Source organism: Ctenopharyngodon idella, chromosome 3, assembly GCF_019924925.1.
Source record: "Ctenopharyngodon idella isolate HZGC_01 chromosome 3, HZGC01, whole genome shotgun sequence".
NCBI classification, from domain to species: domain Eukaryota; kingdom Metazoa; phylum Chordata; class Actinopteri; order Cypriniformes; family Xenocyprididae; genus Ctenopharyngodon; species Ctenopharyngodon idella.
In genome coordinates this window covers 56,127,428-56,152,527 of record NC_067222.1, presented here as the reverse complement: position 1 = coordinate 56,152,527, position 25,100 = coordinate 56,127,428, and the positions used below count along the sequence as shown (strand labels likewise).

Sequence of the window (25,100 nt, the reverse complement as noted above, 5' to 3'; positions counted from 1 at the left end):
TGGAAAATTACCAACAAAATATGCTTAGTGGCCAAGTTAACTTCTCAGACACAACTGACCCTTATAGCCACATAGATCAAAAGGCCTCAAAACACTTCTAGCTTCTATAGTAAGCAAACTAATTCTACAATTGTTTTCTGTAGGACAGATAAAATAATCCATCATAAACTGAAAGTATGTGAAGAAGGGGGCCCAGCGAGCTTGTTAAGGATTCAGTTTCTTGGCATTGCGAAGATATTCCAGATTCTTATGATCCGTAATCACGGTAAAGGGATGTTGAGCGCCCTCCAGCCAGTGCCTCCATTCTTCTAATGCAAGCTTGATGGTGAGTAACTCCCTGTTCCCGATGTCATAATTCCGCTCCGCTGGGGAAAGTTTCCGGGAGTAGTAAGCGCAAGGGTGGAGTAGTGGAGGCTCTCCGTGATGTTGTTAAAGCACTGCTCCCACGCCAGTGGTGGAGCCGTCCACTTCAACGATGAAGGGGAGATGTAAGGATCGGGATGCGTGAGGATTGAAGCAGTGCAAAAGGCTTGTTTGAGCTGATTGAAAGCGGCTCAAGCTTCTGGTGTCCAGGACAGGGACTTGGGCTTCAACCTGAGCAAGGACGTGAGTGGAGTGGCAAGGATGCTGAAACTCTGGATAACCCGGCGATAGATGGATGTAATCCTACATCGCCTTGCGCTCCAGGATGGACAGTTGGTAAACCCGTCCCTTGGGAGGGGTGGCTCCAGGCAGCAGGTCAATGGCACAGTCCTATGGCCGATGCGGTGGTAATTTGGTGGCTGCCTGTTTACTAAAGACATCCTGGAACGCCTCGTAGTCAGATGGGATCTGGGGAGTGGTCTGAGGCTCTGGGCTCTCCACCAGTGTGGAGCCTACATGTAATTTTGGTTCACTAACCGGGACTTCAGGAATGTTGGAGAGACAGTTTTGGAAACAGGTTGGACTCCATCTCAGTATCTCGCTGGTGTTCAATCTGACTTCTGGAGAGTGTTGCGTGAGCCAGGGGAGTCCCAGGAGGATATCAACAGTGGGTCCCTCCAGTACCAGAAAGGATATTTGTTCTCTGTGAAGACATCCAATTCGCAGGGTGATAGGAGGTGATTTAAACCAAACACACCCACATCCTAGCAGTTTTCCCTGGATGGTTTCTACTTTAAATTTCTCATGTCATTGAAGGGGTAATCCAAGTTGTTTCAATAGGGCAGGTGAGATGAAGTTGCTCGAGGAGCCCGAGTCGAGGAGGGTGCGTACTGAAACGATATGACATGGGGTGAGCAATTGCACTTCTAGGAGGGTTAAGTTAGAGATTGTAGGCTCAAATAGAATGGTACTCACCACAGGATGTGAGGGACACATACGGATGAAGTGTCCAGGAACTCCACAATATAAGCATAGTCCAAAAGCGAGACGACAAGCTCGTTCCTGAGGGGTGAGATGATTGGAATCCACTTGCATGGGTTCTGGTACAGGAGGACAGGCAGCGGGTGAGGACAGAGAATGAGCGGTTGCATCTGACTGACAGGTGGTGAGATGTTGTGAAATTCTCACTGCTTTCTCCAATCCAACAGTACTCTCATAAATGGCCATTTGGGCTCTAATCGGCGGATTCAAACCTTGATGATAAGCTGTAAGAAGGGCAGTCTCATTCCAACCGCATGAGGCCGCTAGAGTGCGAAATTGTAGTGTGTAATCACTGACTGAAAAACTGCCTTGCTGAAGACGGATGAGTTGATCCGATACAGAGAGTGACCCTGTGGAGAGACCAAAAACTTCTTGGAAGTGAGAAGAGAAATCATCAAATGAGTTAATCAGTTTAGAATGTGAATCCCAGATGGCCTGTGCCCAGAGCAGTGCATGTCCTTTAAGCAGTGAGATTAGAAACGCCACTTTACATCTTTCATTGTTGAATTTATGAGAATGCATCCCAATGTACAGTGATATTTGCAGGAGAAAACATTCAACTGCCTCACCCGAGTAGTTAGATGGAAGGGCCATGGGACTGGCAGAGGCAGATTGGTGATGTGGATCCGGAGAGAGAGCGGCTCGAAGGGCGCTGACCAGCCCTTCGATCGGGTTCTCAGCCGCAGACGCCTGGCGCTCCATCTCCGGAGTAGATTAGTTGGGTTTGGTCTTCTGTCAGCAGATAGACGAGGTACACAAAGGTAAATGATGTAAACAACAGCAGGTTTACTGAAAGCAGACGATAGATCAACAAAGCAGAGAAAGCAGTCCAGGTAAATGGATTTGGTATAGGAAAGTCTTGGTACAGCTTATCTGATACTGATGCAGTCTTTGTTTCCTTTCCAGGTGATCCAGCAAACAATGAGGTAAGAAGCAACAGAGAGCAGGGACTAAGGAGAGCCAGGACAGCACGGGAACCACAGGTGAGTAGCACATGTAAGATGATCCAGGAACACAACAAGGTAAGGTTGAGACCAGACAGTGAGTGAACGGGTGGAGTGCAGTATATATGGAGCTGGAGCTGATTGCTGACAGGTGGAGGAAATCAGTAGTCAGGTGATTGTGATCTGGTGAATGTGGTGATAGATGACGGTGGTAACTGAGCGCGTTACTTAAGATTGCGAACCGCCAATAAAAAATGAGTAAGAAGAAGAAGAGTGTGTGACTGAGTTGACTCCCTGACACCTGTATTAGATGCCTTTTAAATGGAAAATTGCTTACTGGGTTTATACTGGTTTCTTTTTTCTTTTTTAATAAGGAGGGATGGCTGAACAAGATATACCATTCAGTCAGATTGACAATAGAAGAAGTGAAGATTCTGACACTGATAGTAAACAAAGCCAGACCAGACATTACCACACCTTTTAAGAGATCTATAAAAGACCAAAGCCTAACAAGGAAGCAGTTGCTCAACTACTTGACCTTGAGTTTGATGCTCGGAGAGCCTTCATCAACTTGGACTGTTTCAAGGATCAGGACAGACCTTCAAAGATACTGCAAGCATACCCCTGTTTCAGAGAACTACATCATGTAAGTAATATATCTGATAATATATTCTAGCTTCTAGTGACTTTTTATAATTCCATCTGGATTCTTGACAAAGGAAACGTCTCAGGTTACGTATGTAACCCTGGTTCCCTGAATAGGGAACGAGACGCTGCGTCATACGCATTGGGAACGCCTCTGCGTGATTGCATCGTGAAGCACTCGTGAATCTAACCAATAACATGAGAGGTCAGAAGCGGGTGACGTCACGGACCAGGAAACTATAAAGCATACCCAGAACAAAGAATGCTAGCTTCTGAAATATGGCTGAAGCAAGACACTCACAGGTACGCCGGGGGTACGGCAAAGCGACGCAGCGTCTTGTTCCCTATTCAGGGAACCAGGGTTACATACGTAACCTGAGACAGCGAACGACCATCCTGCAGGAGCCCAATGAGGCGGTCCGCGGCAGAAGCTGGCATGGGAGAAGCGGGGACCTCAGCATGAACACATATATCAAACAAGATAACGGACAAGGAGTGCAGGGAGTGAGTCCAACTAAAAGGGAGTGCTGACGAGGACAACAGGTGCTGGGAATCCGGGGAGATGGCGGGAAGACTGATGAGGGAAGTGCAAACAGGAGTGCGGAACAGGAGGATTCTGGGAACTGGAGTCCGGGAAGGCGTGAATGTAACACATGCACATTGAAATGTTCTTTTAACTTTTGCAGTATGGGAAGGATCTGACTGCATGTTGGACTCTTCTCAGTTGAGACACAGAACATAGATGTGTACATAACTCACATGAGTTTAACAAAGTCCTCTGCTTTTCTTATGTCCTCATCCGTCACTCTAGCAAGTCTGTTTTGTTCAGAAATCAAATTATTATTTTTTTTGTAATTCAGTGTTTTTTATTTTTGAGAAAACATACAGAACATTTTACAATACTAGAAAGAAAACTTATTAGACTACTATAACTCCTATACCCTCCCCTTCCCCCTTCCCTCACCCATCCTGTTTCACTCAGGACTTGGACTGATAAACATGATACAAGATAGAATCAAGACAGACCAACATACATACATTTATATAAATAAAATGGAATTTAAAATAAATAAATAATAGTGATAATAAAAATAATAATACACAAATAAAAATATAAAATAGTAACAATAATTATAACAGCAGAAGCAGTAGCTGCAGATTAAGTATCTAAAATGACTGTAGATATCCAATTCTTCCACCTAGACAAAGATACAGGTTTAGCGTGATTTGTCCGTGCAGATGACAGTTCCAGATAAAGTAAAGAAAGAAGTAAAGAATGCAGCCAATGCTTAGAGGAAAGGTCATGAGGTGGTTTTTCAATGTTGAACAAGTAGTTTCTTTGCAGCAGTCATGGCAGCTAGCCAAAATTTCCGTACTTTCTCACTTAAAGGAAATTGAGAGTTGTCATTCAACAGAAATCAAATTATGAATTAATCTTCAATCAACATTCCACTTACTTAGGTTACTGAATTAGTCATCATTGATTTCATTGTATTATGTAACATGGACCACAACACAACACTGTGCTCAAAAGCTGTCATATACCTGTCCCTCTCCATTGGTTTTCTTAGGCATTGATCCAAAGAGGCTGCCTGAATTGCAGGATACTGCTCAAGGAACCTCTCAAACACAAGATAAAGAGAGTTCCAGCAAGTTCGGACATCGAGAAGGAGGGAGTGCTGGGGCAGGTCTTGCTTGTCCAGCAATCACTGGTAACTGCGATTCTGCTGACATTTTCCAATTCTGATTTTATTTTTCTGTTGTACCAGGCTGGAATTAAATGATTGGACAGAGTATCCCTGCAGGGTGGGTTGTATTTGGGATTTAGGGCCTTTGTCATCTACCTGAAAAGAAAATTTACACTTAAAATACTACACCTACCTAATCATAGTTTACTGTATAATATAACTTTCTGAGAACCTAATCAAGATTGCATTTTGATTAGACTCAATTGTTGCAAAAGGATTTAAGCCCTTCACCACAGATCTTGTCACCGCACTGTCACGTATGTTTTGGTTTTGTGTTCATGTTTATGATTTCATGTCTTTTATTTTGTAGTTTGATTCATGTTGCTTGTTTGTGTCATGCTTCACTTGTTCCTCATGTTCTCCCTTAGTCTATGTGTCATGTTCTCATTGGTTGGTTATAATAAATATCTCACTTTGTTATAATAAACTGCATTTGGGTTCTTTAACTCGCCTTCAGAGGACTGATCGTTACACATCCACTACAGTGAAAGGAGTCTCTTCAAATAAAAATATTCAATACATGAGTACTCCACTAGGTGGCAACAAGTGACTGTTTAAAAATTAATTTTTCATTGAATCATTCATTCAAGAGTTGTTCAAAACAGTGAATCATCCATTAACTAAACAAGTATTTATGAATAAAACACTTGAATTAATTTTTAAAAAGTGATTGAATGAATGATTCAAATTAATATAATTTTAAATAAACTAGAACATGTTGTCATGTAGCTGGCTGAATGTATTTAATCGTGATCACTATTTTAAAAAAATAAAGTAAAACTGATGTCAATTTATCCAGAATTATACGTCTCTAATTCGAAGGTGAATGTCTTTGCATCTGAGTGTGAGACGCTGCTATTGCTAGCTGTATCTGGTGCATTGTAGCAGGACTTGCGGCAGGGAGAGTTAAACACGGTGCATTCCCTCAGATTGATGCCATGTTTCATCATATTAAAGGTACTTCCTCCCTTGCAAGAAATATCTCTACCACATGTATTACATTTGGCAATGCAATCATTCTTTTTCACAAAGTTTAACCAAACTTTTCAACGTTTGCCGCGTTCAGTCATAGTGCCGATTGTAATGAACTGCGCATGTGCGTAATGAGGTAAGGTCCTTCTCGCAGGTCCTGGCAGATAGATACAACAGTGAAGTGCTCACTGCCATTCGCTGTGCGAGGATGACTGAAAAAGTCAAGAATCGATAAAAAGAACCGAAATGCGCGCATCATATCGAAGTCCCGGTTCTTGATACCCCCAACCCTAATCACCAATAATGGAAGTGTAATATTAATGTAAATGTGTATATCAAAATGAAAACATGAGTTTCCATGCGAGTTTAAATCATTTTATTTATTTAAACTGTTATTGTGAACATGCACTGTATTTATGATTAGGACTCATAATTAGGATTTAAAGTGGTTTTCCTTCATCTGCCGTCAGTCCCTTACCTCACCACTGGTGTCGCCAAACTGCTGTGTCTACAAAATGTTTGTATGCATGGGTCAGAGTTTGCATGGAGGTGCGCAAATTTTCCCGTCAAGTTTGTTTTCATAAATCACAATTTATGTGTAGGAACTGGCATATGCACTTTCAGGGCTTGTTTTGTTCGTACGCAAAGTTTTATAAATGAGGCCCCTGATCAGAGCCCCCTTACATTAGAAAAGATTTGCCAGCAGCCTAGCTGCTCAAAGAGGAAAAACATCAATTCTTCCTAGATACAGGAATGTCACTGTGTGGGTCAAACTCTGAGTGGATGAAGCATAAGCCATGAGAGGGAGTAATTCTTGCTTTTTTCACCTCTGGAAAATATATCTCTGATGATTGTGAGACTCTCATATATCAAGATGGAGCTGTACATAATCATTCTCACCCTTACCATTGTTCTCTCAACTGATCCTGAAGGTAAGTAAAGTTTTCAATTGCTTAGGTACTATTTTTGTAAATAGTAAAATGGCAAAGCTCCTAACTCATCACAACCATTAGTTATTTGTGTAAAACCTATTGTACTTTTATTAGGGTATTAAATATTTACTTTACACAACCATTGTTAAAAAATATATATGGTTTTGTGTATAATCAGAATATAATCAGAAGATTTGGTTTATATTGTTTTGTTTTTTTTGTTTTTTTTTTCTTTATATCATTTTGGTATTATCCACAAACAAGTGGTAATTTTAAAGCAAGTGGTAACTTGAACTAAAATCTTCAAACCATATAATGAGAACATTTCACTCAATCAGAAAAACAAATCAGAATGCTCTTTCCTCAATTTAGTAATTACAACAATCAGTGCCCTTTCTTTGTGGTGGCTTGGAGTTCCAATGGGAATCAGAAATACATGTTTAGACGTAAGGTAATTGAGAACATACCATGTTCAACTGAGAATTTATCCAATAGTTGTGAACAAATATTTTGAAACATTACCTCTTATACTATCGGCTTGTAACAACAACAAAACTTTTTGCAATACTTATTTCATATATTAATATCATTTTTTTTTTTTATTGAACACAATGTACATTCTTTAAGTCAAGCTTTTGCTTTCTTGTTTTTTTTTTTTTTTGTTCTTGAAATCAGATGGGATAGATTTCTTTGGGATAGATTATACTTCTTTACTGTACTTAAGTATTTTTTGGCAGCTTTGTACTTGCACTGAGTATCAAAAATATAAGCAACTTTTATTCTCTACGTGTGCGCTGAGGCTCCGCCTTCTTTCATGTGGAACTGTTCTCTGACTCATTTCATCTGTTGAGTCCATGGTAAGATCTCCACGGGTGAAAACATGAACATATTGGATAGCCGCTTTATAGTACAAAATCAAGTAGAGTTTTGGATGAAATGAGGCACTGACACTGTTTTTCATATTTGATACCGTAAAGCTGCTTGCTTTTAAGCAATCAATTGAATAAAGTGCTATATAAATAAACGTGACGTGACTGGGGTGCTAATTTGCAGAACTTGTGCTAACAAACCAATGTTGTTATGATCAGACGCTTTTCTTATACTTTCTATAAAAAAAGATGCTTGCTGTTTTCTCATTTTTTATGCATTTATTTTGTTACTGAGGAAAGTGCACAGCAAGTATTTACATATTCATCTAAAAGCCGCTCTCAGCAGTGTGGGCAGCGTCAAATGTAATCACATATTTTGAACTTTGTTTTACCCCTAAACGAAGAATGAAAAAAAAACTTTGTTTGAAGTATATCCGGCCCTTTACTCAAGTCATATTGGAATTGGTGACTTGTAACTTGTAATGGAGTCATTTTTACAGTAAGGTATCTGTACTTTTGGTTTTCAGTTACTCTTTACACCTCTGTATTTTACACATGAAGAAACAAGCAAACAAACAAAAAACCTAACAGGAAAACACATATTGCCTAATTTACTCAATCATTTTATGTGCGATCTATGCAGCAAAATTGTCTTTCCATTTCAGTTGGTCACGTTCGACGTATTAGGATATCACCTGAAAGCCCTATCACCTTCAAGTGTAAAATAAATGAGCCAATGGAGATTGGCATGTGAGATTTACATCTTGCGCTCTGCCCCGCAGCGCAGGTATAAATAGGAAGCGGATGCAATGCACATTTGTCTTTAATTTTGGAGCCGAGCTGTATGTTCCTGTCTCCTGAAAGTAGAGTTAAAAAGTTAAAACCATCTTTGCGAAGAAGCCTCTGTGTCCGGAGTTGGTGTGACGGCATTTCAGCGGAGTTGTGGCCATTTCCCCTGTGTGCTTCAGCACTGAGAGAGCTAATTTCCTGAAAGAGCACATAGGATTGATAAGTCTGATGATGGTGAAGGGGCCAATATATCTAGGACTAAGCTTCTTGCAGGGAATATGCATCCTGATGGCCCGGGTTAACAGCCAGAGCTTCTGACCAGGATGGAACTTCAGATTGATGAAAGGTCAACTGTGCACTGCCCGCTGAACCCTCTCGATCTTTCTGAACCCTGCTTGGCTCCTTAGCAAAAACCTAAATGTGCAATGCATCAGCTTCTGTATTTACACCTACGCTGCGGGTGGAGCGCAAGATGCAAGTCTTGCATGCCAATGTGCATTGGCTCATTTAGTTTACACTCGAATGTGATTGGGCTCTCAGGTGAGATCACAATATGTTGGTACATTCTGACGTGACGTCTCTGTTCCCTCCTTCAGGGAACAAGGGTTACATACATAATCGAGATGGTTCTCATGGTTCTCAGCTATTCAATTAAATTATCAACCTCAAAAATTAAGTTGATTTTAAGTTTTATTAATCTCCATCTATTTCAGTTAAACATGAAGCTTTCCAGTTTACACTATGCTCTGACACAGAAGGAGGGTTTTACCTTGGATATGATGAAGAGGAGGTATGGCATGTCAACTTTGATCAGAAGACAGAAGTATTGACATTACCTGATTTTACAGGACCTTTGACATTTGATGGATTTTATGAACGTGGTTTGGAACGTTTGGCAAAATGCCAAAAAAACTTACTTGGCTACATTACAGGTTTCAAGAGCCCACCACCAGAAATTGGTAAGACATTAAGATATACTATGAAATTTTACAATTTTGAATGAATATCAATACTATGATATAGGTAACACTTTAATGTTTCTTTTGTTAAGAGTTTATAAAGGGTTTCCTTAAAGGTGGGGTTCATCAGTTTCATCAGTGTCATTTAGTGCAGGGGTTCCCAACCACGTTCCTGGAGCCCCCCAAACACTGCATGTTTTCCATGTCTCCTTGATCCTTCATCAGCTCATTAGTTGAATCTCCAAGACCTGAAATTGGTGTGTCAGACAAAGGAGACATGCAAAACGTGCAGTGTTGGGGGTGCTCCAGGAACGTGGTTGGGAACCACTGATCTAGTGGAACTACAAAAATAAAGCATATTCTCTTGCAAATGGGAACTTGAACTGCATCCTCTTGAGGAGACTATGGGGACTGCCTTCAGCATGTCTGGTGTCTGAAGGATGAGTCTAAACATGACATTTGCTGGCGACAGCCTATGCACCTTTTTAGCCCTGCCAAAAAATCCTGAACACCGAATTGGTGAGAAACGGTTTAACGGTTTAACTACACAATTCGGTACTACATAGTTCACAGTCTTTGTAATGTGTTTCAGCAAAACATTTGTAACATTTATAATGTGTTTAGAAATAATTCTCAGAATTGACTTTACACTGACTTTAATGCCTCACAAAATTAGCAGGGATGGAGAGTGACAGCATTATAGGATGTATACTGAAATACAAATTATGAATAAGAACTGTACTGTTAAAGTTGTACAGTGTAAATAGTTAGTTCTGAAAAAATGTTATTGATAGTTTATTTTGAAGTAGAAATACGATCCAATAAGCAATATATGAATTGTGATCTGAGGAGAGTTTCTGAAGTAGTTAATCAGTGTTAAACAAATAATCCAAAATTAATTTGATAATGCTGCTTTTAGTAATCTAATCAAATACATTAACCTGCAATTTATATTTAACAGATTCTACCAAGCGAGGAATACGATTTAAAACCATCCATCTTAACCTTGTAAATTAATAAGATGGCACTTTTTAAAGTTATTATTGTTACACACTTAATTGGATGGTGTTTCTCTGAGGCTTGTTAATAATATTTTCAGGTAATGTTTATTCCCACTGCTTTATGCATTTAATGTTTGTCCAGCAAAGCTCTGGTTAGTATTTTCTAAAGTACTTTCTAACTATTAAATTATTTTCTTTTGTTTTGTTCTCATTCGTCATGAGCTTTATATTGTAAGATGTAATAGGTATTGAGAAATCACAATCAGTTCTTGTGAAGGGCCTGTGCTCCTGGAGGTCAATGTCCTACAAAGTTTAGCTCCAACCCTATAAACACACCTGAATCAGCTAAGCAAGTTCTTCAGAATTATTAGAAATATCCAGGCTACACTATCAGAAAAATGGTAGAAAAGCTGTCACTGGATGTAGGGGTGTGTTTACTCTTGGCTTGTTTGGTTGGATTAAAATGAACCCTGGTGCAACTGCTCTGTTTGCGTTTCATTTGAATAAGTGTGAATGCTGCCATCAGAACACTGGTGTGCACCACCACTGAAATGATGGGTCTTGGTCCGCTTCCAAACCTCTGTTGCCTTTTAAAAATGAATGCAACATGGACAAAAGGCATTGGCTGGTGATGAACCAACAAACAAACAAACCAAAAATGGGAAATGATGTCACAAAATACGACCCTAAAAAGCACAGAATGCTCAAGAATACCTGTTTTTTCTTGTCATAGTTGCAATGTTGTAAATCACAGGCATCTGTCAGACAACAGACAGGAACAAGAGGGTCACAGTCAACACAGTTTATTTATAGACAGAGGCACGAACACAGGAACAACTCAGGTAAGCAGTTTGTAGATATGAGCACGTTGATGACAGTCACTTAGCTGAACTGATATAGAGTCCTTTCTCTTTAACAGGTTGTTGGAAGATGGAAGACAAGACGAGACGCTGGAGTGGAAACATGAAGACATCCGAAGGGTAAGGAGTCCAAGTAAGTGTAAACACAGCCAGACACCGATGTGAGGGAAGTGCAAGTCTTTATAGTGCTGGTGGAATGAGGTTCAGGTGATCTCAATTAGAATTCGGGTGATTGGGAATGAGTGGGTGGAGCGTGGAGATCCGGTGACGATGCACGCTGTGTGTTGGTGGTGGGAACTGACTCTGTGACAGTACCCCCTCCTCCACGGGTGGCTCCCGACGACCGGATGGGATGCCGACGATGGGGTCTACCTCGACCCCGAGGAGCAGGACGGTCAGGATGGTGTTGGTGGAACTGAGTGAGCAGCGATGGATCAAGGATGTTGTGACGATTTACCCAGGACCACCCCTCGGGGCCGTAGTCCTCCCAGTCGACTAGGTATTCCAGCACTGGACCCCACCGTCGAGAGTCGAGGATTTTACCCCGCAGGTATCTCCTGATCTCCTGGATCTTCCGCTCAGTCTGGCCGTTGGTTTGAGGGTGGTATCCTGATGACAGGCTGACTGACACTCCTAGGAGCTTGAAGAAGGCCTTCCAGACTCGAGAGATGAATTGGGGTCCGTGGTCCGAGACAATGTCATGGTTCAAATCATACTTATCTGACCGTTATCAGTTTGTAGTAGTAAACGAAGACATGTCATATCGATCACAAGTTCAATATGGAGTACCACAAGGCTCAGTACTAGGACCGTTACTGTTCACTCTGTACATGCTACCCTTGGGAGATATCATTAGGAAGCATGGCGTTAGTTTTCACTGTTACGCTGATGATACTCAGCTCTATATTTCTTCGCGCCCTGACGAAACTTACCAATTCACAAAATTAACGGAGTGCATAGCTGATATAAAAAAATTGGATGACCAGTAATTTCCTACTACTAAATTCAGAAAAAACAGAGATTCTAATTTTTGGACCAAAAACTTCTTCACGTAATAACCTAGAATATTGTCTAACACTTGATGGCTGCTCTGTTAAGTCTTCGTCGTCAGTTAGGAACCTAGGTGTGCTCTTTGATACCAATCTTTCATTTGAAGGCCATGTTACTAGCATCTGTAAAACCGCATTCTTCCATCTTAAAAATATATCTAAACTACGACATATGCTCTCAATGAAAAATGCAGAACAGTTAGTTCATGCGTTCATGACCTCAAGGCTAGATTACTGTAACGCTCTACTGGGTGGTTGTTCTGCTCGCCTGATAAATAAACTACAGCTCGTACAAAATGCAGCAGCTAGAGTTCTTACTAGAACCAGGAAGTATGACCATATTAGCCCAGTTCTGTCAACACTGCATTGGCTTCCTGTTAAACATCGTATAGATTTTAAAATCTTGCTAATTACTTACAAAGCACTAAATGGTTTAGCTCCCCAGTACCTGAGCGAGCTCCTAATTCATTATAGTCCTTCACGTCTATTGCGATCTCAGAATTCAGGCCAGCTGATAATACCTAGAATATCAAAATCAACTGCAGGTGGTAGATCCTTCTCCTATTTGGCACCTAAACTCTGGAACAATCTTCCTAGCATTGTTCGGGAAGCAGACACACTCTGTCAGTTTAAATCTAGACTAAAAACGCATCTCTTTAACCTGGCATACACATAACACATTACCAATTTATATTTCCAAATCCGTTAAAGGATTATTAGGCTGCATAAATTAGGTCAGCCGGAACCGGGAACACTTCCTATAACACCTGATGTACTCGTTACATCAGAAGAAGAATGGCATCTACGCTAATATTAGTCTTTCTGTTTATCCCGAGGTTCACCGTAGTCAACCGGATCCGGGCCGTATCCAGGTGAGACCAAGGACCTGCACCTTGACACGACCACAACGCAGCCCTGAAGTATCAGCAGAGATTGAGTCAACTAGATCATCCCCTGTGAAGGCCTCATCGACACGACAGCCACGACACAGTTCCTCAACAACCGTCCATACCGGCGTGATGAATACGATCCTCAATTGGATGGAACTGAAATAAATACTTTTAATGTTGCGATCCTATTGGACTTATGATAGCAACCTGAATTGTAACAAAGCACTGTTGGCCAGAGGAGAACTGGCACCCCGACTAAGCCTGGTTTCTCCCAAGGTTTTTTTCTCCATTTTAACACCAATTTGCCACTTGTCTGCCACCTGATGTCACCTGATGGAGTTTGGGTTCCTTGCCGCTGTCGCCTCTGGCTTGCTTAGTTGGGGACACTTGACTTGACATTTTGATATTCAACAGTGCTTTTGATCTGCCTGCATTGACACTATTCTTTAAGAGCTGCTGTGCAGTCAAACAATGTACCAGATATCAATGTAAAGCTGCTTTGACACAATCTACATTGTAAAAAGCGCTATATAAATAAAGGTGACTTGACTTGACTTGACAATGTCCTCTGGAATCCCAAAGTGGCGGAACACATGATGGAATAGAGCCTCCTCGGCTTCGAAAGCAGTAGGCAGTCCTTTGAGGGGGATGAGTTTGCAGGTTTTGGAGAGTCGATCTATGACAACGAAAACACAGGTATAACCATTGGAGGGAGGAAGATCCGTCATGAAATCGATACCCAGGTGAGTTCACGGTCTTTGAGGGATAGGTAGAGGAACCAGTTTACCCTCTGGGAGCTTCCTAGGAGTGTCAGTGAGGTGAGTTGACGGTGAGCAGGTGGTACATAGAGTTGCCCCTCAGGACCTCCCGGCGGAGCAGGGTCGGTGGAGTTAGCCTCGGAGATTTGTTGGTTAACGCTCCACTGGATGGGACTGACGATCATGGCTGGAGGGAAGATGGGTTCTGGGTCAGTATTCTCTGGATCAGGTTTGTACAAACGAGATAGGGCATCTGCTTTACCATTCTTATCTTCAGGACGATAGGTTACAGTGAAGTTGAATCTTGTAAAGAACAGAGCCCAGCGAGCTTGGCGATGATTGAGTCTTCTGGCTTCCTGTAGGTATTCGAGGCTACGATGGTCAGTGATGACTTCGAATGGATGAATAGCCCCCTCCAGCCAGTGTCTCCATTCCTCCAAGGCTAACTTGATGGCAAGCAGTTCCTGGTTCCCAATGTCGTAGTTCTGCTCCGCCGAGGATAGCTTCTTAGAGTAAAAGGCACATGGATGGAGTCGTGGTGGCTCACCCTGCCGCTGTGACAACACCGCCCCGACCCCGGTGGAAGATCGCGGATATTGGCTGTCACTGGAGCGTCGGATTCCCACAATGGTTGAGCCCATTGCAATGCTCGGCCGGAGAGAAGAGATATGATGAACGCCACTCGGGATCGTTCCGTTGTGAAGAGATGAGATTGTGCTTCCAAATACAATGAACATTGTAGCAGAAACCCGCTGCAGTCCTCCGCCCTGCTGGTGAATGTCGCTGGTCGAGCCATGGGACTGGTAGAGGCAGCTGAGGTAGTCGGTGCAGTGAGTGCTGGGAGTTGTAGTGCTTGATGAACAGCGTGCATGAGGTCCGGAGTGACTGGAGGTGAAGTGCTCGGTGGAGGTGTTGTGAGGGAGGATCGCACCGCATTCACTAGGGTGGCGAACGGATCCGTGGTGTGATCCTTACCTGTGTTCGTGGAGCCCTGCATGAGGTCTGGTCTTCTGTCAGACAACAGACAGGAACAAGAGGGTCACAGTCAACACGTAGTTTATTTATAGACAGAGGCACGAACACAGGAACAACACAGGTAAGCAGTTTGTAGATATGAGCATGTTGATGACAGTCACTTAGCTGAACTGATACAGAGTCCTTTCTCTTCAACAGGTTATTGGAAGACGGAAGACAAGACGAGATGCTGGAGTGGAAACACGAAGACATCCGAAGGGTAAGGAGTCCGGGTAAAACAAGACCAGACACCGATGTGAGGGAAGTGCGAGTCTTTGTAGAGCTGGTGGAATGAGGTTCAGGTGATGTCAATTAGAATTCGGGTGATTGGGAACGAGTGGGCAGAGCGTGGAGATCCGGTGACGATGCGCGCTGTGGGTTGGTGGTGGGAACTGACTCCGTGACAGCATCAGAACCACATCTCCTCACAGCAGATCTTCGTGTGTGTAACGGAAGGATTCCTGATAGTGTTTTGACTCCTTTACACATTTTATAAGCTAATCATATGTAGGCAACATATACCATCATAATACCATCATATGTAGGCTAAGTTTAAATCTAGACTAAGAACGGATCTCTTTAACCTGGCATACACATAACACATTATCAGTTTATGTTTTCAAATCCATTAAAGGATTGTTAGGCTGCACAAATTGGGCCAGCTGGATCCGGGAACACTTCCTGTAACACCAGATGTACTTGTTACATCAGAAGAAGAATGGCATCTAAGCTATTAGTCTCTCTGTTTATCCTGAGGTTTTCCGTAGTCAGCCAGATCCAGGCCGTATCCAGATCAGATGGAGGACCTGCGCCTAGACACGATGACAACGATGAGCCCTGAAGTGTCAGCAGAGATTGAGTTAACTAGAACATCCCCTGTGAAGGCCTCACTGACACAACAGCCAGTGGCACAGATTCCTGACAAACCGTCCCATACCGGCATGATGAATACGATCTTCAACTAGATGGAACTGGAATAAATATTTTGACTGTTGCAATCCCAATCTGATTTATGACCTGTAAACCTATCAGATTGTGAACATATTCTTATGCCTTAAGGTTCAATATGTTTAGATTCAGTGTTATATGCCAATGTGAACACTAAGCGGACCATGACTAAATTTTGTTTTTGGTCTGAACCAAGTGGACCAATCTACAACTACAAGTGGTACCAATATGTACATTTAAGGTACTAATATGCACTCTTATTAATATTGTGCTTTAGGTGAAATTGTGTACTTTTTCAAAGATTGTCACCCCAGTGACAGCTTTTATACTTTTTTTTTTTTTTTAAAAGAATGTGTTGTTGGAATAGGCTGGAGCTAAATTGCAGGACATCAGCCCTCCAGAAGCAGGGGCCTGTACCATGATGGTAGTCGAACAAACTCAGGGTGATGCTGATCATTAACTTTGTCTGTCAACTCAGGCTTTGATCCTGAGTTTGTGGAGCGCATGCACATTATTGCGTGACATCAGTGGCAAACAGCCAATCACATACCTTGCAACAGAGAGAAACAATGATTCACTTCTCGCGAGACAGCCAGCGCGATTCAAAACTCTTTTGCTGAAGATTGAGATTGAAGAAAATGAAGAATTTAAATTCATTTACACTGATGAAAATAAAAGAAATTATCTTGCTCTATCAGTGCAAGTGAAACTTGTGAAGTAAGATTATTTAGTTGATAATATATAGTGATAGTGACATGTAAGGTCACATGTAGTCATATTTAGGGTGCATCACATTAGCACTTTTGGTTCGTACCTGGGTTCGATTGACGTCAGAGTTCGGTACGTTTGGATGATGTGAACTGTCTTCTGAACTCGGGTGCGCTCCCATGAACCGTACCCGAGTCCGCTTAAAAAGGGTGGTCTGGGGTACGGTTCAAGTGAACTCCGGTATGGATCGCTTCTGATATGAATGCAAACGTACCAAATTGCGGAAGTGAACCGCTATTGATGCTGTATTATTTGATAAAAATGTGTTTTTGTTTGTGTTTCACTCACTTTTCCGACAATTGTGACTGACGTGCTGCAAGCATAGAGCTGTAGTGTAGCCTCATTTCTCATTTCTGCTCGCCTTCAGCATTCTACATTTGCGGCAGATAGAGGCAAGTGCCATTATGAACAAAACCAACGGTTCACAAACAAAAATATAAAAGTGAGGAGAGCAACATTATGCATTTTGCTGCCTTCTCCTGTGCCGTCATTACTAAGCAACGGAGTAAACAGCTGCTGGTTTAATGACGCAAACGAACTATGGTTCGGACCCAAATAATGTGAACACAGGGGGAGCAATCGAACTCGGGTTCGGTCCAGGCAATCAAACCAAATGTGAAAGCACCCTTAAAGTTTATTTACAGCTTATTTATATTACATATGATCTGTATATATTAATATTCATTGAAACTAAATAATTAATAACTGTTAATCTAAAATCTCTTGTGTAATGAATTAATAATATATATCTTATAATAATTATATAAATCATATATAAATCATAAAATAATTCTAAGTAATTATCATTAAAGCCAGACAATTTCATTGTTAAATTTTTTTTTTAGTATATACTACATAATTTGGAGGAAGAGAAACTGGGGGAGTGACTTTATTGCGTTGGATGTATATCTGCATACACCCACAGCAATAGCTCTGAGTTAGATGCAGCGTGCAGCTAAGCAACAAAATACAGTGCTTCCTCATCATGAACACGATTTCTGCTCCCATTGGGGCTGATTCCTTCGGCTGTGGAAGTGAAGAAAAGAAAAGTTGCTCACTTAACACACAATGTTGCAATATGATCGGATATCATAGAGAGCATAAAGCATGAAGTCCAAGACAACAGCTTAAGATAGCATGTACCTGAATAAACTTACCATAGTATGTGCTTTTAGTATGCGGCAATGACACTAGAAGCTTCAGTAGCAAGCAATTTTTTTTTTTTTTTTTTACATTTGCCTTCCATAGCAATTAGATAGCCTTAAGAACAGCTAACATACTAACATAGTAACATACTAACTATTCATGTTAAATTAAGGGTGCGGGATTGTTTTGGACAATTTTAAACGTCCCCAAAAATAGTGTAATACTTTTTTGTAGTTAGGCCTACTGGTTAGTTTTTTTTTTTTTTTTTTTTGGTGAATTGTATTAAAACCAGACCAAAAATCCTAATAATAAAATTAAATCAATAATTATTAATGTAAAATGTGGAACCCACAACAATTTTTTTTTTAAAAAATCAAAAATGTATTGTCCCCATTTTTTAATTAATAGATAATAACAAATGAGATTTCGGTGATATTTAGACCACTCAAATAGGAAACGTCCCCGGTTTCCATTTCAGAAATCTGGTCACCTTAATAGCTTTAAGAAGGAGCGTTTTTCCAATAGCAACTATACCTTTAGAACAGCGTGAGGTTTACTATGTGCTGCGCCACAGCAGAAAATCCGTTTGCACCATGAATCGTTTTCCTGTCTCTACTGCAAAGCTGCTTGAATCTGCTATGTATAGCGCTAAACACAGGCGATCCGACCAGCGTGTATGTTGCTATACAAACGAAAGCACCCAGACCAGCATGCGCAGCGATCAAGCCGGTTGCCAATGACAACAGATAAGTAAACCACATTGCCAAACGATCGCAAAAGCTTGCACAACATTTTTACTGAGAATGACTGGAAGCCTAAGCAACACTGATAGCCTTAGCAACAGCATGTTGTTAATACCAAATAGTTTAAAACAATGGGCATTAAAAGGAACTTAGCTTCTGAAAACATTCAGAGATGAAAGAGAGTGATGTGGATGCTTGATCTTCCCTTGATATCCTTCTTCATGCGGGGAGTACAGATCCGTCTGAACTTGTTCTTGAGTCAGTCATTAGTATAACTTCATCGAGCCCATGTCTAATTGCAACGATGCGAGAAGCAATGCTAACATTAACTCAGTCACTTCCAAATCAGACGGCTTATGATCAATGCGGTGAATTTGCATGTACAAGAGGTGAAATCCATGTGGGGAACGAATCCCTCTTGCTAAATTCCCGATTGCACAATTGCTAGTGAGATGATGCTGTTTTGCCTGTCGAATTTGCCATTTAATTAGCTCCTGAGAAATGCAATAGCTGCTGATAATACTGAGGAGCTTATATATTGATGCTGTGATAGGCGTCGTATTCCTATATGTAGACGGGAGTCACCTGATGCGAGCTTGACTGACGTGACCTGCCAGAACTGACGCTAACGCTTGATATATACTTATAATGGAATATAGACCCAGCTTACCTTCCTGCGGCTCGAAGACCGAAGACTCCTATCAAGGAGGAGATGGAATCCAGGGTCCTTTTTAGACTAAAGGAGCCTTTTTACTATCAAGCCAGAAGGTGGACCATCAGAATTTTATTCATCATGGGCCCAAACCTCAGCCTGACTGTAAGAAAATGCCTGAGCGTGTTTTGTTTTTAAAATTCCATACTCAGGAGGTGGAAGAAGAGAGGAGAGGGTAGAAGTGACCTACGCTCACAGAGAGGAAATCAATCACTGATGCTGCTGGCGTCTGTGGTTGATTACCTCACTCAGATCCTGCTTCTTCTTCCTAGAGTCCCGCCTTCTCTGGGACTTGCACTGAGGAGGAGGAGGTGCCCGAGAGGCAACACTGTACTTCTGGCTCTGTCTCCGATCCTCGAATCGGGACGGGCCAGGACCTCCTGTCTGTCTGGGCCCAGGATTGGATCTGAGCAGTATGCAGGTCTTAAACACCACTGAGCGTGCCTTCGCCTCTCTGAACCTTCCCACCACTGCTTCGATGGAGGTACCAAAAAGTTCAGAGGGTGAAACCGGTGCATCGAGGAGAAAGCCCTTTTCTTTCTCCTTGATGTCAGCCAGGTTCAGCCACAGGTGTCTCTCCGTGGCCACCATTGCTGTCATCGATCTTCCAATCGAATTAGCGGTTTGCTTAGTGGCCCGGAGAGCCAGATCTGTGGTGCAGCGCAGCTCTTCTACCACCCCAGGGGACAGACCCTGCCCCTGATCCAGATCCTTCAACAAATCAGCCTGGTAGGCATGTAACACCGCCATGGTGTGTAAGGCCGCACCAGCCTGACCTGCTGCAGCGTATGCCCTGCCATTCAAGCGAGAAGTCACCTTAAGGGGCTTGGAAGGCAGGACCGGAGCTTTCAGTGCCTGGGCCTGCCCTGTGACGAGATAGTTCGCGACAGGGCTCTGAACCGGTTCAAGGAACGAAAACGAAAACCAGAAATGAACAGAACAATAAATTACATTATTTCTGAATGAAGTAATAATAAAATGCGATGTAGCTTATCTTTTTTCCTCTCAGGAATAGCGTCAGTATTTTAAACCATGCAGCAAACAACAAAATATCTTGAAAAAATCCTTTATAAACTGTTGATAGTTTTTCCTTTCGTTTAATATGTTTAGCCTACAAATGTGGACAGAATCTTGTTACAAATACTCTGTTTTTTAAATAAAATGCTGTACGTATTATTATTATTATTATTATTAAGTAGGCTACATGCAAACAAAAAAAAAAGTTTAAAAAATAAATAAATAAATAAATAACGTTATTAACCGTTATTTTTTCTAGAAACCGGTTTCGGAACGTTAATAATACAGAAGGAACGCTGGAACAGAAACGTTAAAATACCGATTCTGTTTGGGGTGAAACGATTGAATTTTTTTCCCCGTTTTTAAGCCCTGGTTCGTGAACGTCTCATCAATAGGGGGCATCGACACATACCCATGCTGGCTCAAACCCTCCACATCAGCAAAATTCGCATGCTGATGCAGATGAATACGAGCCGAATATGGGTTCTTCCATGCCTTCTCGATCTCAACATGAAGATCAGGAAGGAATGGAAGGCTCACGAGGGCTGCTTTGTTATGGCCAGAAAGGAACTGCTCGTCAGGCCGTCCACGTGCGACCCAATTCTTAACGCGCTCGCACGGCAGCTGCAGCCTGCCAGAAGCGCGCTCCATAACTTCCAGCAGCTCCGCATACGCAGGGCAGGGAGGCTTTGAAGTTTCAGCAGGCTCACCTGCTTCCTCTTCAACTGCCATCTCCTGCTCTCTTGGGCTTGCAGCTAGAAGAGCACTCACTGCCAGATCTGACGATGTCAAACACAAGACATCGTCATCACTCAACAGCTCTCCCTCATCAGCTACAGCGGGTTGAGAAAGTTTTACACCTCTCTCAAACTCCTCTGCGAGCTCCATCTGCAAACCCCATGATTTCAACCGCCGCTCTGCCTCAGCACGAGCAGGGCCAGAACCACCAGGTACAGATGCCGGCTCCTCTCCCTTTGAGAAGAGGGCCAGATGAGAGCGGAGCATCTTCATAGGCAGACGCTCACAATTCACACAGACTGCGCCCTCAAGCGCTGTCCATGCGTGCTCTTCCCCCAGAGAGAAAATGCAAAGATTGTGTGTGTCACCTGGTGTCAGAAACCTGGGACAGGGATCTGCACACTTTCTGAAACGTTTGTCAGACATAGTAAAATATTCTTACCAGATTCGAAGTAACTGCAAACAGACAGAACAGTCCCTGAAGACGATGAGATACTGACTGCTTCTCTAGGCACTCCTTTATACTTCCGGGTCGCGTCTTTAATGACGTCATAGGATTTCGCCGGTAAATAGGATTGGTAGGATTTGATAATTGTTTCAGACACCAGTTCACGTGATGGCGTTCCCCATAGCGTTTTCGAACGCAGAGTTCAGTTCCCTTTCGAAAGGGAACTGTTTATATGGTCCAGTGTCCTGTCATCGCCATCAATGAAGCATTGAAGCACAAAGCCCAATAGAAAGACATAAAACTTTTCTGCATCCCTTTCTCTGTCATACAGCTGCTAGGCCATGCAACAACGCTGAGCTCATTTTTGCCAAGTTTGAAATTGGGCTACTTTTACACTTGTGTCGTGATTATGTTAAAGAATTGATCCATTCCATACATAAAGCTTATAAAAGCTCTGAACGTGCAATGTATTCAATCAATAGTCTGATTCTTTCTCATTCACTGCTCCATGCTGGTGGAACGATCTTCCTGCCTTCATCTGGAATGCAGAATCCCTGGCAATATTCAAAAGACAGCTAAAAACTCATCTTTCATGAGACTTAACCTCATCCTAAAAAACAAAACAAAAAAAAAACCTATTCTAAACTTATCCTTTCACTTCCTTTAATCCCTCTCTATTGTAGCTTATGATACTCTGAGCACTGCCTAAAACTTGTATTGTGAGCGCTTCTTTTGTCTACTTGCTGTCATTACGACTCGCTTCTTGTATTCCTCAATTGTAAGTCGCTTTGGATAAAAGCGTCTGCCAAATGAATAAATGTAAATGATTCTATGTTTCGGTACGCATTCAGAGTACCAGCAACATGTGAGAGGTGCCGGTACGCAAGAAAAAAGTGAGAGAACGCTATAGATTAAAATATAGAAGTGCAGCTACTGCATACCGGTCCGTACTGGCCCATTTCAAGCACTGACTAAGCTGGTATCAGCACCCCCTGCTGGACTGGAATTACAGACTTAAAGGATTAGTTCACTTTCAAATAAAACTTTCCTGATAATTTACTCACCCCCATGTCATCCAAGATGTCATTCTTTCTTCAGTCGAAAAGAAATTAAGGTTTTTGATGAAAACATTCTAGGATTATTCTCCTTATAGTGGACTTCAATGGCCTCTAAATGGTTAAAGGTCAAAATTACAGTTTCAGTGCAGCTTCAAAGGGCTTTAAACGATATTAGATGAGGAACAAGGGTCTTATCTAGCGAAACGTTCAGCCATTTTCAGAAAAAATGTAAATGTATATGCTTTATATAAACAAATGATCGCCTTTGTAAGTGCTTCCGCTGTCCTACGCCTTCCCTATTCTACTTACGGAAAAAATGTAACGCGCTGCGTTCGTTCCGTAAGTAGAATAGGGAAGGCATAGGACATACAGCGTAAGCTTTTTGAAGAATTTCAAAAAGAATTTTGGAGGCCATTGAAGTCCACTATAAGGAAAATAATCCTGGAATGTTTCCATCAAAAACCTTAATTTCTTTTCGACTGAAGAAAGAAAGACATGAACATCTTGGATGACATGGGGGTGAGTAAATTATCAGGAAAAATTTATTTGAAAGTGGACTAATCCTTTAATACGAATTTCTCCCAACGCCTGAAGGAGGAGCACACACTAAGTAAACGTAGAATAACTAAAAACATATAACAACTATATAACTAATATAAAACTTTTATAACATATATAAGTTAAAGAAACAAAAATTTATATGGTTCCTACATCATTGATACTAACATTCTACATAAAGTATAAAATACACTTGACCATTACTTAAGTATATTTCATAAAATTAACTTGAAGTATACTTTTTCATAAGGGGATGTTGTCTGTACCCACACATGGGGACTCCCCCAGGCCAGGACCTTGGGAGAGGGACAGTATAGGATGAGCAGAGGAAAGAGAGAGAGTGAGAGAGGGGGCAAGAGAGAGAAATTCTGACCCCTGGATACTCTGTTATATGATCCAACCTCTTCCGGGGATGCCAGCTGAAGTCACTGGCATGCTAATTCATTTTGCCGTTGAGCCACCAGCTGTGCCGCCAGGACAGCAATGGAATAAGTTGCACTGCCCAGTCTTTCTTAAATACTCTCCTCCCTCACACTCCATACCCCTGCAAATAAATACAAAGTTCAGTCATGAAACTCTAACCGAGGGCTGATTGGATCTTTCTATGCCTTGGCACCAGCCAATCAGTAGTAATTCCAAATCCACGCAACCATATATATCGTACCCTAGCCTGCGATCAATAAGCGTGCAATGTGAAGCGCTGTTATCCCTCCTCCTCCCCAGCGCCACCTGTAGAGATCTGCTACGGGGTTCTTCCATTCTTGTGGCAGCCTTTTCTTTGTTGTTTTATTTGACTAAGCTGAACAAATTTGTATTTGCTCAGCAGCAGCAGCAGCAACAGCATCAGCAGCAGCATAGCAGATCTCGTACGCCAAAATCAAGCCATGTATACTTCATGCCCCATGCCAATAAATGCTGGTTGAATTTAATCCACTTCAAGAGTTGTCATGATTGAAATGTATATATTACTTTAGAGTTATATATAAAAAATCACAACCTTCAGCTGTTCAGCTCTGTGGAAGATCATTAACCTCAGTAACAGTAGTAATTATTTAGAAGTTTAGTATTTATCTTTCTTATCATTAGTCATTAATTAATCTCTTTATTTTTCCTTGTGTCAAAGGATTATAATCTAAAATTTCACCACAATGTGAATATTTAATCTGTGTGGAAACTAATGAAATGAACTACAGTCCTATAACATGTATTGTATTTAATGTCATCACGTTTACCCTTAAAAGTTTATATAGGTTAATGTGTACTAACACATCTTTAAAAACAAACAAACAAACAAAACAATAAAGAGTAAATAAAGTGATCTGTTTCTAGATGCACCCCATACATCCATCTATCCAAAGGATGATGTACAGCTGGGTGTTCAGAATACTCTCATCTGTCATGTGACTGACTTCTATCCACCATCTGTCAGCATCTCTTGGACTAAGAATAATGTTAATGTGACAGAGGGCATACGTTTAAGCCAGTACCATCCAAAGACAGATGGTACCTTCAACATCTTCTCCACTATGAAATTTACACCTGCTGAAGGAGACATTTACAGCTGCACAGTCAACCATATAGCCCTCCAGGGTCAACCTCAGACCAAAATATGGGGTAAGTGTGATTTTCAAACAGAATCAATAGACATTACATTCCAGTATTATATATATGTGTGTGTGTGTTTATGCATGTTTAGCTTTTATCATATTCATGCATTCACCTATGCATGTATTTTCCAGATTTTGAAGTTGCCCTCCCAAGTGTTGGTCCAGCAGTGTTGTGTGGAGTGGGTCTGACTGTGGGGCTGCTGGGTGTCACTGCTGGAACATTCTTTTTCATTAAAGGAAATAAATGCAACTGACTGTTGAGCTATGTAAACAAACTTTGAAAATATCTATTGTATTTTGACTGAGCTTTGAAAACAATGCTATAGTTCATTTGTGTGTTATTGTTGATGTATAAATACATGCATGCATAAACCTGGATTAAATCTAATAAAAATTTTATTTTTTAGTTTTTTGTCCCATAATATTTAAAAGCATGCGGAGCATGGGAGGCAGTGTCATCTAAAAAAAAAAATAGGATGAGAAAATAATCCATATTACATATAAAACAACACAAATATTACAA

At 41.5% G+C, this 25,100-nt stretch overlaps 1 protein-coding gene across 1 annotated transcript; it reads left to right on the top strand.

Moving 5' to 3' along the window:
• Positions 1–6,567: 6,567 nt before the first annotated feature.
• Positions 6,568–24,949, top strand: LOC127508908 (H-2 class II histocompatibility antigen, A-Q alpha chain-like). The gene is made up of 4 exons (XM_051887406.1): positions 6,568–6,645; positions 9,017–9,262; positions 24,300–24,584; positions 24,710–24,949. The coding sequence occupies exons 1-4, from the start codon at positions 6,588–6,590 to the stop codon at positions 24,829–24,831; spliced, it is 711 nt and encodes a 236-aa protein (XP_051743366.1). The 5' UTR covers positions 6,568–6,587; the 3' UTR covers positions 24,832–24,949.
• The last annotated feature ends 151 nt before the right edge of the window (positions 24,950–25,100 follow it).